The sequence below is a fragment of the Lotus japonicus genome, chromosome 6 (assembly GCF_012489685.1).
Source record: "Lotus japonicus ecotype B-129 chromosome 6, LjGifu_v1.2".
Taxonomy (NCBI): Eukaryota; Viridiplantae; Streptophyta; class Magnoliopsida; order Fabales; family Fabaceae; genus Lotus; species Lotus japonicus.
This window is the reverse complement of record NC_080046.1, coordinates 63,557,557-63,573,796: the sequence shown is the minus strand read 5'-3', so window position 1 is coordinate 63,573,796 and position 16,240 is coordinate 63,557,557. Positions and strand designations below refer to the sequence as shown.

General features: G+C 36.6%; 2 protein-coding genes and 1 long non-coding RNA gene across 6 annotated transcripts; 1 reads left to right on the top strand and 2 right to left on the bottom strand.

Annotated features, from left to right (window-relative positions):
* Positions 1–1,607: 1,607 nt before the first annotated feature.
* LOC130724126 (uncharacterized) lies at positions 1,608–5,330 on the bottom strand. 2 transcript variants are annotated; one of them, XM_057575296.1, is made up of 4 exons: positions 5,195–5,330; positions 3,709–3,762; positions 3,271–3,590; positions 1,608–1,951 (listed from the first exon to the last, which is right to left on the bottom strand). In XM_057575296.1, the coding sequence occupies exons 3-4, from the start codon at positions 3,539–3,541 to the stop codon at positions 1,872–1,874; spliced, it is 351 nt and encodes a 116-aa protein (XP_057431279.1). In that variant the 5' UTR covers positions 3,542–3,590; positions 3,709–3,762; positions 5,195–5,330; the 3' UTR covers positions 1,608–1,871. The 2 variants fall into 2 exon arrangements, with proteins under 2 accessions (XP_057431279.1, XP_057431280.1); XM_057575297.1 differs by having other exon boundaries at positions 3,709–3,759; positions 5,195–5,306.
* A 930-nt stretch (positions 5,331–6,260) lies between these two features.
* On the top strand, positions 6,261–12,432 carry LOC130725765 (uncharacterized). The gene is made up of 10 exons (XM_057576959.1): positions 6,261–6,586; positions 6,672–6,688; positions 6,757–6,951; positions 7,540–7,719; positions 9,060–9,237; positions 9,401–9,486; positions 10,049–10,174; positions 10,657–10,701; positions 10,825–11,348; positions 11,582–12,432. The coding sequence occupies exons 1-10, from the start codon at positions 6,270–6,272 to the stop codon at positions 12,182–12,184; spliced, it is 2,271 nt and encodes a 756-aa protein (XP_057432942.1). The 5' UTR covers positions 6,261–6,269; the 3' UTR covers positions 12,185–12,432.
* Positions 12,433–14,750: 2,318 nt separating this feature from the next.
* On the bottom strand, positions 14,751–15,564 carry LOC130726536 (uncharacterized). 3 transcript variants are annotated; one of them, XR_009014889.1, is made up of 3 exons: positions 15,316–15,555; positions 15,134–15,188; positions 14,751–15,015 (listed from the first exon to the last, which is right to left on the bottom strand). It is a non-coding gene; the product is annotated as an uncharacterized LOC130726536 (long non-coding RNA). The 3 variants fall into 3 exon arrangements; XR_009014887.1 differs by having other exon boundaries at positions 14,751–15,188; positions 15,316–15,564; XR_009014888.1 differs by having other exon boundaries at positions 14,751–15,188; positions 15,426–15,564.
* Between the last annotated feature and the right edge of the window lie 676 nt (positions 15,565–16,240).

Sequence of the window (16,240 nt, the reverse complement as noted above, 5' to 3'; positions counted from 1 at the left end):
AACCATTTTTTTATTCATAGATATAAAAATAATATAAACTTGATGATCAAGCAATAATAATTGGATATTTAATTCCAATAATTTATGAATAGAAAGACATTAAAATAAATTAAATGACAGTTTTGATGAAGAGAACGATGGGAAGTTGGATAATGACCCCTTTGGTTCTTTGGTCCTCAAATGTTTGGATGCTTCCAGGTAAAGGGGTATACAACTTTGAATTTTCTTCTTAAAGTTGTTTTTCTTTTATGTAGGGTTGTTTGTTGTGGTTAATTTTATTTGGAAAAAGTAAAAGAATACAAATAACATGACATTAGTTAAATGCAAACTTCAAGGGCTTTTGACTCTTTGAGCACAGAAATTTCATTTCTTTGACCTCGTGCAGGGACCAAATTTCATGAGTGATTGAGTTGATTCAATTGTTAATTGCAACTACTTCTTCCAATTTGCCTTGATCATGCAATACTGCTTTTTCTATGTGGGGTGCCTTTTATGGTGGTCTAGGTGAGGGAGAGAAAGAGACCACGGGTGGATAACTTTTTTTTCTTCTTCTAAAAATATCACTTGAATCAAGTGCATATTTTTTTTTTTATAAGCAAATCAAGTGTATATAAAATTATATATATGATCATTTATATTGTAAGTTAATTTTTGTATCCTACAATTTTAAAATACTTAGACTACAAGTAGTCCTCTATTTATCTTTTAAATGATCAATTCAAATTATTTTCATTTTATTGTATATAAATTTTACAAATTTAATTTTTTTTCTATGACACGATTTTAAAATACTTGTTTTAATTTTGTTTATTTTTTAAATCTAAAAAATTTATGTACTAACATAGTTATAACCCAAAATATTGCTTATATCAACACATGTTAGTCCGAGTGGAATGGTTCAAATATAATTTGAGTTTAATTCAGATGCACCGACGATTTCTCATATAATTTTGCATTCAATCATTAAATTTATCTATGTGAAGAAAATACTTGATGACCTCCAGAGAATACGAAAAAAAATTCCCACAACGACTGAGATATTATCAATTTATCATTATTAATATATTTTGGCTCAAGTTACTAGAATTGTGATTGAGTGAATATGACAATGGGGACGTAATGGCTGGAGAATTAATTCAAGAGATATGTCCCCTCCAATTTTGGATATATCATAGAATATAAAAGTGTATACAGAAAAAGGAAAAAGTCATCACACGTTATCACAGAGAAGTCATAAGTGAACGTGTGGCTCGCATTCATATGGTCTGGTAAAATGAATGATCGAGAGAACAATAATAATGCAAACCATTTATTTGATTTTTGTGTTATATGATTATTTGTTTGAGTAAATAAGAGGCCAACAATCGCTATCACCCTTTCACTTTCAGCCTCATTTCTAGTTGGTTTCTGATGTTCAATCTGGTTCAGATAAAGACTAAGATTAAACCAGAAGCAAATATGATAGGAAGAGATATAATATGTGAGGTTTTGATCCTGTTTAAGATTCTAAACAATTAAAAATGAGATTATTAAATTGAAGATCTTATTTCTCTTACATTTCTCCCTCTACCATTATTTCGATTGATATCTCACCTCACATGAACGTGTGAACTAAATAGCAATTATATTGTGTACTGTGTTGGTCCACCGCATAAAACTATTATACAAGCTAGTTCTTTCTGATCTAAGCCCTGGATAGTTTAATAAGTAATCATACATAATTGACAGCGATTGTCATTATAAGAAAGTGGAAGCTATAGAAGAAATGGAAAAGGAAGTGTAGCTTTAAATATTCACTTTAAATATGAAAATTGGTTATTCCTTCAACAGAACCTGCAACCTTATCCACAAGACAACTGAAGTAAAGTGCTCTAATAATCAGGGATGGCAGAAAAGCGGTATCCTTTGGCACCCCGCCATGCGTAATAAGCAAGTCGAGTCTCATAAAACCCTGTATTCACAAATCAATAGAAGCAAGTTGCAAGTTTAGCTATTGAAATATTCTCATGACAGATAAGTTCATCTCTGCAGAGTTAAATGGTCATAAAAATAAAAGGCATGGTTTGGTAGATACAAGCTAAAATCTATTCTCTATCCTTGCAGATATTTAAAGCTTTAGAACAAATAAAACAGGTGGAAATAATGTCAAGCAACATCATTATGACACATCTAAAAATGATTGACAGAAATCCTTAATTTTTAGTGGTAATCAATCATAACCATAGGGATGGAGATCACCTGTCCCCATTTCCAGCCTAACTCTAAGTCTCTAACCATGAAAAATGATACCTGAAGTCGTAAACATCAGTGGTATTTACCTAAATTGTGTAACTATAAATGACACACTAATCTCTAGGTGGCATGTAAGTGGTCCATATTAAAAACATCAGTTAGTTTTCCATTAACTGTTGGCTGCTAAAGGTCTACCACAACCCACCTCCTTTACCTGAGCTTGGGACCGGCTAGGTGGCATATAAATGGTGGGACAGAAAATTAGGATATGGGATCTGAAGGTACAGAATTGAATGCCTCACATTATGTGCAATTCTAGTTCAGCAACAGTATGTAACTTTTCCATACAGCAAAGCAACAGCTTTTCTATGGAAATTTTATTTACAGTTCTAGGTGAGTATTGGCGTGTCCCATTTTCTTCGAACATTTCTTGGTGATTCACTGTATCGATGTTGACCACGCGAGGAAGGTGCATAGTTTGAGAAGTTTATGATTCATGAATTTGATGGGCCTCCTATGGGGAGTGCACCGAAAAGAGAGAACCGGAGCAAGGGAATTTGATTATGCTGGATCCTAACAAATGAGATCCAAGGGAGAGAACTGGGGATGCAGGAATGAGTAGAGGGGGCGTGAATATGAGGGAAGGCATAGGGTGCGGGGATGATAGACAACTATATGGGTAATTGTGGCTGCTGCCACAGGGCATAGAAGTTTAGCTTTTCTGATCTTTTCTTCAGAGCCCATCAGAATTATTTCTCTGCAAATCATGAAGTGCATCCACTTTCCCCCAATTTGACCAAATTGACTTGAACATTGACAATATTGAAACCTCATTGCTGGTTTGTGTTTCTAATTGTAAAGCTGAAAGCAGTTGCAGCAAAATTGTCTTTATGGATCTTAATGCACAACTTTCAACAAATTTATCCAATGCATATTTTCAGTCTCACTTATCAAAAACAATTATAATTTCCTTGTTAAACAAAAACAGTTCACACACATAAAAAAAACATATAATAACATTCTGGGACTCCAACATACCTGGGAGAAAGCTAAGAAACCCAAGGGCTAATAGGCCATATGCTTGAGAACGTTCTCCCCCCATATGACCAGTGAAGATAAAGTATGAAAGGAACAGAAGTCCTGTACCGAGAAATAACAGGAAGAGTGCAAGGGCAATGGATTTCCAGGGAACTCTATCCAAGGCTTTTGGCGTATAATCAAATCGAGGATCAAATGGTCTATTTCTATCACCAACATAATCATCCTCATCCGTGGCAAGAGGGGTGTATCGAACACGTCTAGTTGCCATATCCAATCTTCCTTAGCTCTTTGCTCCTAAGATTTTAACCCAAGATGACCTGTGTCCCTCAACCCAAATATAAAGGGCCATGTTAAATTAAGATCCGATGGGTGCTGATAAAGAACTGAAGCAGAAACTTTTAACACCACAGAGTAGAAGGGCAGGGACAGACTTACAGTTAATTGGCAGGTTGTTGAAGATGGAGTCCTTCAGGTTAAGGGAGGGTTCTGCTGCATAAGAAAAAAATCTATCACTTCACTCTAACATATTATAAAAGAAAAGAGATACATTAATGACCAAATTCAATTCAATAGTTAAATTGTATAGTTAACATTACATTTGAAAACAAAAAAAAAACTCCATGCAGCCTGTAATTTAGAATCATAATTCAATCATGTGACTATAAGAAACTTAGGATTCGGTTGAGGACTTTACACAAGCCACTAGTTGTGACAGGGGTGAAAAAACTGTATTGAGGATTGATGTATAATGAATAAGTGCATCATCTATCCAATTCCAGTATTGGAACAACTTTAAATAGAGTACATTCGGTATAATCCTGCCTATAAATATAAATACATAATAGTTCTGCCTTCAGTTCCATTTTTGGTTCTACCCATAGTGAAATCGAACCAGGGTGGAAACATTAAAGATCTTGAGAAGTTCCCATTCACTAGCACAAGGGGAGTAGAATTAAAAATCATGAGCATTGGTACTTCATATTGCTATCAATGACTCAAATAAAATTCCTTGATTTTCTTCTGCACTAGAACTCCTTCAAAGTTATTTGGCAGAATAAATGGAACTGAAGATAATTTCATATAAAAACTCTCCGAATTTCCTATATAAGGCATATTATCCATCTAAGACACATCAGCTTATGTTTTAATATTTGATATTAAGAGTATATTTTGGGGTGTTAGTTGTTGCCTTATGTCATGTTCTGGTTTAACATCAACAATCAACATGATTTACCAAATTGCTTATACGTTGTGAGGTTCAGCAAAGAGGACAGAAGAATGGGGGGAAAACCATCAGAGCAGCATTAGATTTGTAATTTTATACAATTCATCATACAGAAGTAACAGTAGAACAAACACAATCCCTATATTCTTATCTTGAATACTCCATCCCAATGACAATAGATTAATGATCAAACTCCCCAACACCCGGTCCGAAGACTACGAAAGCACAGCAGTTTCAGCAAACAGAGAAAATCAGATTAGTATACCTAAAGAGCATAATAAAACTCCAAATCCCACAATCACTCACTAAACTTCTAAACAACAAAATGGGTACCTTTGCCTTGCTAATACATCCAAATTTCTACTAGATTTTTCTTTCTCTCCAAATAACCCAACAAAAAAGGAATTGAGTTCATGGGTTTCTTCATCATGCTTAACAGTTACGTAGCTTTTCATGAAGTATCTCAATGATAAAACCAGAAAAGCCTGTGTTGCTCAATCACACAAAATCAATTCCAATTACTACAGAAAACACTTCAAGATCCCCAAACCTACCACACCCACAATTAAATTCTATGAAAAAGTTCAATTTGGATGAAAATTCAAAAAATCATGTAAAAATGGCTGAAAGCATGAATCAGGGGAATCAGTAACAAAGAGCGATGCCCAGAAACAAGTTGAATAGAAGAGAAGAAACCTTGATCTTGAGGTGCCGATTATGTTTCAAGTTCCGGTCAAGTCACGGTTAGCATCTGCAACTAGAATCCCAAGAACCGAGTTTGGTTTTATTTAAAGGATTATTTCTGTCGCAAAAGTCGTCACTGATATATTGCTTATGATAAAAAAATTTAAATCTTGATGAAAAATTTTTCCATCTCCAAAATTCGTCAACACATGTAAAGTTTTTTTTTTTTGTCAACACATGTAAAGTTTAATAAATATATTAGATTATTGAGGGATTTTAGAGATGAAAATATAATTCGTTGCTAAAATATATGAATTTAAATTCGTGACACCTTTTGCGACGGAAAATGTCCTTTTGTATTCGCTTTTTGTGATGGATTTGGATATTTCGTCGCAAAAGCTGAAAGAGGGTGTGGTAGAGTGTATATTTTTGAAAGAATAAGGTAGAGTGAAACAAACTTTGAGGTAGTGCGTGTATTTTACTCTATTTCTCAACCATGTAACTTCACTGTAGGTTTTATTGCCGCCAGGTGACTTCACTAGCCATTATTATTGTTATCTAGTCTCAGTATTTATATGAAGGTTTAGAATTGTGATAAGTAATTTAACAAGTTTATGGTATATTTGTTGTGAAATGTTTACAAATTTTCAATTTATACGTGAATTTTATTTAACAGAAAAACATGATGATGGATTAGAGGTACGACCGCTCTTAAAGTCCAACATGACTATGGACCAAACAGATGTTACATAGTCATCCATGTGAATGTTACCTTCCAGAGCTTGTCGCAAGAACTTGCATCACGATGTTGTTGCTTTTCAAAAAAAAAAAAACTCTTAATTTGAGATATGCATGGTGATGTACTGTAGGATGTAATTAAGCAATCCCATATGTGAAAGATATGAAGATTCTGGCTTTTGCACTTTATAAATTAAATAAGCAAGGAATATGTTCAAAACACTTACATCTTTCGGGTAAAACTTGATTCCTTTTCCATGTTATAAATTCACATTGTAACCTTGAATTCCATACATCATTGGTGCTACCAGTTAGTACGTGAAGGAGGGATAGAAAAAAAGAGAGGAAGATGGCAAGGCAAGTTATAGGGTCAATTGAAAGAATGAAAGAGCCATATGTACTAGCCAAGAACTGTGATTGGAAAGGGTTTTTGGAATTTTTCCGCCAACACAAAGAACTCGTGACTAAGCAAATTGATTTGCAACAAAGCACACCTTTTCACTATGCAGCTTACTGTGGCAGTACAGAAATGTACGAGGAAATGCTGGGAATGTTGGATCTGTCAGAAGTGCAACACGTGCTGAGGATGCAGGATGTCTGCGGGAACACGCCGCTTCACGAGGTGGCGTACACCGGAGAAGTGGGAATGCTAAGGTGCATACTTAGGTACGAGTTATATATATATGATTCGTTCATTCTCTTCATCACTTACTCTTTCATCTCATTTGGTGTAAGTGTAACAAGTCTGTAGGAAACATTTTTCCTTAGGTACGAGTTTGAAGGGTCGATGGAGACGAGGAGGATATGGGAGTTGGAGTACGAGGATGATGGTGGAGGGACAGAGCAGTTTGCGGAACTGCTGAGAATGAGAAACAGCTTGGGAGGGACACCAGTGTACAGAGCAGCTGCATTTGGGAAGATAGATTTGCTAGAATACTTGGTTCATGAAGTAGGCATAGACGTGAGACTCCATTTTCACCGACTTGATAACAAGTCCATTCTTCACGCTGCTGTCATCAATCAATTCTTTGGTCTCACCACTCACTCTCTCTCTCTCTCCCCCCCCCCCCCCCCCCTCTAATCTTCATAGTCTGTTTTTGCAATTCCTCTGCATGCACCTACCCACATACATACACAATATAATAGTGCTTTTCTAAATAATGCTTGAAGTAGCTGCGAAAATATTGGGTAGACATTAGAGTGGGAAAGAAAGAGAAGGAATACAGATAATATATGATCTCATGTAGTATAAAGAAGTGAGAGAAGAAAAATAAGGTGTATATGATTATCAGGTGTTTGTCCTGTTTGGTGCTACATACATAACGGTCGTAATTAGCCATATAAGTAATTTGCACACTAATAAATAGTACTATCAAAAAAATTACACACTATTTGGGGTGAAAGACAGGTGTGAGGAGATGAAAGGTAAAATTATACCTGTACGTGTGGAAATAGGTAATTTGAAAGACATAAAAAGAGTGGGAAAAGAGGGTGGCAGGAAAAGTCTATTATAAGGATGGTTTAAAATACCATGCAGGCAACTTAACCTCATTCTAGTGAAACAATAGGAATGGAGTTTGTAATTTCTATTGGAGTCATGCGGTTGATTTTCAATGCAGGCACAGCATTATTGTTATTGGAAAGGTATGGCGAGCTAGCTTATGAAAAGGAAGACAGTGGATTGACAACTCTGCAAGTGCTAGCAAACATGCCATCTGCATTTAAGAGTCAAACTCAAATGGGAATCTTCCAAAAGTTCATATATCTTCGTAAATCTCTACTAACTTTATCTCTTACTAGTAGGCTTATTTTGGAACAAATATTAGGATGAAGAAATAGTAATAGCATGTTTATTTGCATTAGGTCATTCTTAATTAATTCTGTATGCTTCTCATTTTATGCTTCTTTTAAGCATCGATTCTTATTTAACTTCAAAAACCAACTATTTTCCAAACATGCAATAAACCAATTCAAGACAAAAGTAACTATAGCATAAAGAGCATTTACTCTCAAGCATGAATGTAGAAAAAGAGCAATGCGATATGGCACATAGAGAAGAGATCATGAATTACATGAATGTGATTTTGAGTTCAGATATTTTTTACTGTTCATAATTTGGGTAGGTTATTTTAATGATTTTAAAATTTACTAAACTTGCTGCTATGCACAATTATTGTTTTGTGCCAAAGATAATTCCTAGCAGAAAAACACACACCAGTTTTAGTAAGATAAAATTGAATCATGCTTGTAAAATCACCATTTTCACCTAAGCACTTAGGCATTTTATAAAGGCTTAAAAGCATTTGTTGCCCCTGATGTTTCAGGTTTGTGCAACTGACACCCCCCATCTATTTTCGTCCATGTTTGTACCCTTCATGTTTTACAAATGTGCACCGTTTGCCCCTCCGTCATTCTGCCGTTTAAAAAGGGTGACGTGGCCGTTAAATGCCACGTCAGCATCCTACGTGGCGTGACACGTCATTAAAAGAAAATCAGAACTTGGTAAAAGGAGGTGGGAGGATTTGAACCCATGACCTTGAATTAGCAAAACACAGACTTTACCAGTTAAGCTACTCAATCAAATGTTGAAATTATGACCAATGTTTTATTTATAGCATACTTATTCATCAAAATGTAATGAACTTGAACCCAGATAATTCTCATCCTTTCGTTCCCTTCATCTTCATCCATGAACTTCTTCTTTATCCTGATCCACATACAACATTCTCTCCTTCTCCTTCACTCAATAACCGAAAGCAACAACTCCATCATCCCAAAAACCTCTTTCTTCTCCTAATCTCCATTTTCATCTTCAAATCAGAGCCCAAACCCATGACCCATAACCAGAAAGAAAAGGAAGATCAAAGAAATCCTCATCCCTGCCAATCATCAACAAACCCAGATACTGAGCCGCGTGACCACCATATTCTTCGTCGGGTCATCTTCACGCTGTCGTGGAGCCTCCTCGATCTCGCCTTGTACTATTGCTCAATTTCTCTCCTCCTCCCCTTCAGGTCTCAATTTGGTCTCTCTCTCTCTCTCTCTCGTAAACCCACATGATGGTGGCGGGTTTGCAATGAACGGAGGGTGGAGGCTTTTGAGTTCTGACGATGGGGGTTTCAGTTGTTGGTTATGATAGTGGCTGGGGCGAAGGTTGGTGTGGCTCTGGATGGTTGGGTTTGTGCGGTTGGAGGTTCTGGGTTCAATTTATTCAGGTGTTGGAGAATGGTTATGGTGATTGGGAATGGTTGTGGTGATTTCTGTTTTCTGATTTCTGAGATTTTGGGTTGTTGTTCTGGTGGTTTTGGTGGCTGTTGGTGATTATTTTGGCGAGGTTCTGGGCGATGGAAGAAGGTGGTTCAATTCGGTGGTGAAGGTTTTCAGGATGCAGGGGAGTTGTGGTTAAAGGATGAGAGGTTTTGTGATGATGAAGGATGAGGTTATGACATGGTACAGCTTTGTGATTTCCATAGATTAAAGGGAAGGAAACAGTGTTGATTCTCGTAAACCCAACAAGGGTTTTGTTGTTCGAAATCGGAATCAGATGGGGGTACTCGGATTTTGGGGTGAGAAGCTTCATGGGGTAGTTTGCTGAATTGATGTGTATAGGTTTAAAGGAGGGTAGATAATATAAATAATATTGTGTTGTTAGATATTACAATTATCTATCTAGTTCAGTTGGTTAAGTGTTGTTTTTGACACTTGCATGGCCTGGGTTCGAATCTCACTTGCCCTTTTTTCTCAATTTTAAACGTAATTTGGTAAAAAAAAATTAAAAAAAAACCACATCAGCCCCTTCCGTTAATTTTTTAACGTCAATGTGACGGAGGGGTACTCACTACACCTTTCAGTATCATTAAGGGTACAAACATGGACGAAAATAGATGGGGGGTGTCAGTTGCACAAACCTCAAACATCAGGGGCAACAAATGCTTTTAAGCCTTTTATAAACTATGGTCTAATGAAATCACATGTATATTTTATGTTTCTTTTCTAACAAAGTTTTGAAGTGTGATTTCAGTCCATAGCTATATTATATTTGAAGTGTATGAGAATGGTATGATGAGTAAAAATACAGTTATACATTATCTTATATAGCAAATTTATAGTTATAATATCGTGTTGCAGTGCTTCCTGATTATCAAGATTACAAATACTACCGTCAAAATGATAGAGATCGTTTTGAAAAAGTAAAAGATTTGGAAAATTGCCAAGAGGACATAGATGAACCTCAAACTCGGAAGGAACTCTCAGGTTTGTCTTAAATAGGTTTAAAGATACAAACTAAACAAACATTTTATGTATTCGTTTGTGCAGTTAAAATATAAGAGATGAAGAAGACAGAAGGAAGTTGTGGGTGGCCCAACACACAAAAAACCATTGGACACTTCTAAAAAATTCTAGAATGATAGAGATATCATAAGAAAAGAGAGATAAAAAGAAAAAAGTGGGTAGAATTAAGATTGAAGAGAAAGTTTGGTGTTGATGAATTGAGACTCAAAAACAGCAATGTCTGGTGTTCACCAAAATTGTGTAGCCCCCTAGAATGTGATAGAAAGTGAAGAGAGGTAAGTGATAGATGTAATATATGATGTGAGGTGATAGAATGAAGGAATAGAGGGAATAAAAGTAGTGTTTGTGGGTGTAGTTACTCTTTTGTGGTCTACCAGTGTAATTTATATGTTATATTATGTGCAAAGTAATCTAACCATACAAAATTTGAACCAAAATTGCAGCCTTTTCATGGATGTGGTATACAATGTGGAAGGTTATCGCCAAAGGTGCAACCTGCAGTCACGATTATTCATGATAGAATTTTCCATTCCAGTTTGATTGTTTTTGTTTCTGCCATTATTTTTTTCTCCTGATGTTTATTTGCATATTATTATTCTGTTCTTGTTTAGTATGCAAGGAGATTGCAAAAGTTTGGAGAAAAAAGGAAATGCATAACTTGGTACAGAATCTAGTACAGTTGTTAGTAGCGACAGACGATTCATGGAAACATAGTTATGTAGCAAAAGACAGGACAGTTTCAGCGAGTGGATCACATCATCTACCCAAGAAATCCAATTTTGAGATTCAAGAGAGACAAGAAAAGGGAGAAAATTCTGCAAGCAAACCTATTATTTATACCCCTTTGTTGATGGCTGCTTGCAATGGAATCATAGAGATGGTTGAAGAAATAATTGATTTGAATCCTCAGTCAATCGACCATGTCAGTGAAGATGGGCAGAACCTCTTGAGCATGGTTGTTAAACACCGCCAGCTAAATATTTTCACATTGATGAAGAGATTGAAAATTGTGACACGTCTTGCTGGCCAAATAGACGAGGAAGGTAACACTGTGCTCCACTACACAGCAGAGTTTATAGGAGGAAACCAACCTGGTTATGCTCTACAATTGCAAGAGGAGTTGTGTTGGTTCGAAGTAAGTAACCTTTTAATAATCTCAATAAGAGAAATAGCATCTACAAATAATCCCTCCTCACTTCCCAATTCAATGCATCTTGCGTGCATTCAAAAATTTAAGTATATAATCAATCACAATAAAGGTAAAGATTTATGGAGGAGAAGGTTAAATAAAATTGAAACGGATTATGACCCTATAATGTTAATAATTCACATTTCTATCTATCTAATTTCAAATTCTATACTTAACAGCGCATAGAACAAAGACTCCCTTATCATTACACCATTCACAAAAACAGGAGCAACCAAATTGCACGGGAACTGTTTGAGGAGAAGCACAAAGAACTGCTGAAGGATGCTCGAGCATGGATAAAAGAGACAGCTCAGTCATGCTCTGCAGTAGCTGTCCTTGTAGCCACTGTTGTCTTTGCAGCAGCTTACACTCTCCCTGGAGGCACAGACGAGAATGGCATCCCTAGATTTCTTCATCATGCTATATTCCAAGTGTTCTTGGTCATGGATATTGTATCCCTTGTAAGTTCATTGGCTTCAGTGGTCATGTTCCTCTCAATCCTCATATCACCTTGTGAGATGTGGGATTTTCGGAAGTCTCTCCCTCGCAAACTAATGACAGGTTTTGCCTTGCTGTTCTTCTCCATGGCCACAACCATGCTATCATTCAGTGCAACAGTTCTGATCAACATCAAGTTAGAGAAGAACAATTGGACTTCAATCGTGACATATTGTGCAGCATTCTTGCCCATCAGCATATTTGCTATGATGCAGTTCCCTTTATATGTTGGCATTAATCAATGTGTGAAGTGCATATTTGGGAGACTTAAGCAGGATAGTTAAATCCTCCGTATTATTTCCGCCTGGTGTCCTTTTTGCTGCTTTGGAGGCTTTTAGACTTTATGGATGTGGGGCAGTGTTTATTTGTTGTGGCTTCTCATCTTGCACTATGTTCTTGGGTTTGGAGAGGGTTGTATCAGATAGTTTATTTTTTTCACCGGGTAGTGGTGTCAGTGTATATGCACTCTATTCACTTGCACACACTGGATCACACACTCTAGGCAGTTGTTTGCTTTCTGTTAGTTGTTGTAAGCTGTTAAACAACTGTTCAGTTAGTTAGCTTCTATGATAACTGTATCACATTCAGTTATCCACCTATAAATGATGTACTTCAATGTTAATGCTAATGAGAATGATATTCAGAATATGAAATACTCTCCTCTCTTCCTTGAACTTCTTCATGATATCAAGAACCTAATTCCCACTCCACCGCCACCACCTACCACCTACACCTTCTCTTGCTGTGACGTTGATTTCTTCAGCTCCTTCACTTTTCTCTTTGTCTTCGTTTTCTCGTTCGAATTTGGACAAACATGATGACAAGAATTTCCTTCTATGGAAGCAACAGGTGGATCCTGTTATTACAGCTCATTGTCTTCATCTTTTTTTCTGGAGAATCCTCATATTTCAACGAAGCATCGCACAGATGCAGATCGTGATTCTGGTACCGTCTCTGCTGAATACCTTTCTTGGGAGCAACAGGATGTGTTCTTCTTGCCGTGGAATCAATCAACTGTTATGAGTCCAATCCTTACACGCATGATTAGGTGTCATCATCCTTATCAAATTTGGGAGAAGATTCACTCTCACTTCGACTCCAAAACTGAGGCAAAGTCTAGGCAGCTGCGAACTGAGCTTCGTAATTCTTGTCTTTCGAATCGCTCAATTGGAGATCATCTTCTTTGCATTAAATCAATCTCTGATTCGCAGTCCACTATTCGAGATCCAGTTTCTTCTAAAGAAACTGTTGATGTAATTCTAGAAGGTTTTTCATCTGATTATGAAGCCTTGGTGAACCTAGTTCATACGAACAACACGTGTTGAGAAGAATCACATTGACAAGAGATATGGCCAAGATAGCCCTTATATATGGGAAGACAATCCACACCTCTTGAGCTAGCTTTTGGGGTAGAGTTAGGCCTCCCAAATTCTAATAACAAGTATAACTCTCTCTCAATTGATTAAATTGAGTCTCTGCTTCTTGCTCAAGAAGCTCGCATTGATAGGCAAAAGAAGCCTACTCCAGAATTCTCAGTCAGTGTTGCTCAAGCACATTCTCAGCATGTTCATTCCTCTTCTTCCTCTGTAAACTTCACTGCTGGCCAGTTCAATGGTGGTCGACCTTCCAATTTCTACGGTGTGGTCGCTTTTGGTAGAGGTGGTCACAGACAAGGAGGATTCTGCGGAGCAATTCAATGCCAACTGCTAAGTCTGTTTCTAGTATGGACACACAGCTTCTGTTTGTTTTCACAGATTTGATCAGAACTTCTACTCTCCACAATTTTCTTCTCCTCATAACTGGCATGCTCAGCAACGTAATTCTAAGCCAAACACATGGTCCAATCAGCTCTTCAGAACAATTGGCAGAATTAGCCAGTGTTTACTCAGGCACCGAGGCCAGTATCACATTCTTTTCAACCAAAAAGGAGTGCAGTTTCAGTCATGACAAGTGCATTCTCCTCAGGCTATGCTTGCTAGTTCTGGACAACATTCTTCTGTAACTTCTACTTGGTTCCATGACTCTGGAGCCTTCCACCATGTGACTCCACAAATGCAGAATGTTCAACAAAATGAGCCTTTTGAGGTTCCTGATCAAATTCTTATTGGCAATGGACAAGGTCTGCCTATTAAGTATTAACACTGGTGGTTCCACACTTCCACTTCCTTTCTTTCCTCTTCTAATCCACCTCACTCAGTCACTCTCAAACACCTTTTACATGTTCCACATATTACTAAAAATGTCTTGAGTGTCAGAACATTTGCTCAAGGTAATAATATGTTTCTTTGAGTCTCACCCTAAATTCTGTGTTGTTAAATCACAGGATACTAAGCAAGTTCTCCTTCATGGAACTGTAGGCAGGGATGGCTTGTATCAGTTTTTCAGATCTGCGTACTCCTCAGTCACATGCTGGTTCTGTTAAGTTTCCTATTGTAAACTCAGTTTCTAGTTCTCCTAGTACTTCTTCTTTTACATTGTGGCATCAAAGGTTAGGTCATCCTAATGCTGCTACTTTGAGGCATGTTCTGAAACTTTGTAATATTCATTTGCCAAATAAAACTGACTTTGACTTTTGGTCTACTACTGTTTACTCCTCTCCTTTAGAGCTAATTTTCAGTGACTTGTGGGGATCTGCTCCCTTTGCTTCTATAGGTGGTTTCTCCTATTTTGTTACCTTTGTGGATACTTTTTCAAAGTTCAACGGGATCTATTTGTTAAGATCAAAATCTGACACTTTCACTGTTTTTAATGTTAAAAGTCATGATATAAGCCTTTTTATGGTCTGCACCTCAGATGATGAAATAAACTTGCACTACAAAGGGTAGTGACAGAAAAACAGGTAAAATATAATTAGAGAAATGTAGATATAAATTATCATTTCAAATACATAAATTATTAATTCATATACAAGACTTAGTATTATGAAATAAAATCATTCAAAATAGTGGATGACAAACACAGGGGCATGGCTACTTCTTTCTAAGCAGCAATTTGCAGAAATTCTATACAAGCACATAAATCAATCTAAACTTCCATATTTTCATACAAACACGTCTAGTTGCCATATCCAATCTTCCTTAATTCTTTGCTCCTAAGATTTTTAACCCAAGATGACCTGTGACCCTCGACCCAAATAAAAAGGGCCATGTTAAATTTAGATCCTATGGGTGCTGATAAATAACTGAACAAGAAACTTTTAACACCACAAAGTAGAAGGGCAGGGATAGGCTCACAGTTAATTGGCAGGTTGTTGAAGGCGGAGGTCCTTCCAGTTAAGGGAGGGTTATGCTGCATAAGAAAAAAATATATCACTTCACTCAAATGTATGATAAAATAAAAAGGGTGTGTAAACAAGAGTGATGAGAAGCATGAGTTATAGTTCTTCTGGTGATAGATCTTGCTTGTAGTTTTTTACCCTATGTCCTGTTCTGGTTCAACATCAACATGATTTACAAATTTCACATTTCACAGAATAAAGGGGGAAAGCAAGGTCAATAGAGCCAAATGTGGTGTGAAATCTTATACATGCTATAAATTCTCCTCTCAATCATCAACAGCAAATGAATTCATCATACAGAAGTAACAGCAGAACAAACAGAATTCCTTCCTATATTGTGATGAATTTTTTTCCATCTCCAAAATTCGTGAATACATGTAAAGTTTAATAAACATTTTAGATTATCGACGGCTTTTAGAGATGAAAATATAATTCGTTGCTAAAATATATGAATTTAAATTCATAACAACTTTGGCGACGGAAAATGTCCTTTTGTAAAATCCATCGCTAATTTTTCTTTACTATTCGGTTTTTGTGATCGATTCTGATATTTTGTCGCAAAAGCTGAAGAGGGTGGGGTAAAGTGTATATTTTAGACAAGAATAAAGTAGAGTGAAACAAACCTAGAGTGAGTGCATGTATTTTACTCTATTTTTCAACCATGTAACTCCATTGTAGGTTTTATTGTTATCTAGTCTTAGCATTTGCATGAAGGTTTAGAATTGTGACGAGTAATTTAACAAGTTTATGGTATAGTTGTTATGAAATATTTACAAATTTTCAATTAATGCGTGAACATTTTTATTTAATTACTAGCAATGTTAATTTGCCGAGTTCATGTGGATGACTCCTTCACCATGCGACTCATATTAGGGAATTTTGACGGTAAGATCTCACATCACATATTTAACATGTTCAGGGATGCACGAGGGCGGGGTGAGAAATCGCATTGGATTGACAACTCGACATGTTTCCTTTTCCCCATTGCTCTTCGAAAGTGTTCTTGAAGATTTCACATCATGCCGAGCAGAATGGAGCCTCATAGAATGGGGTCAATTCACAT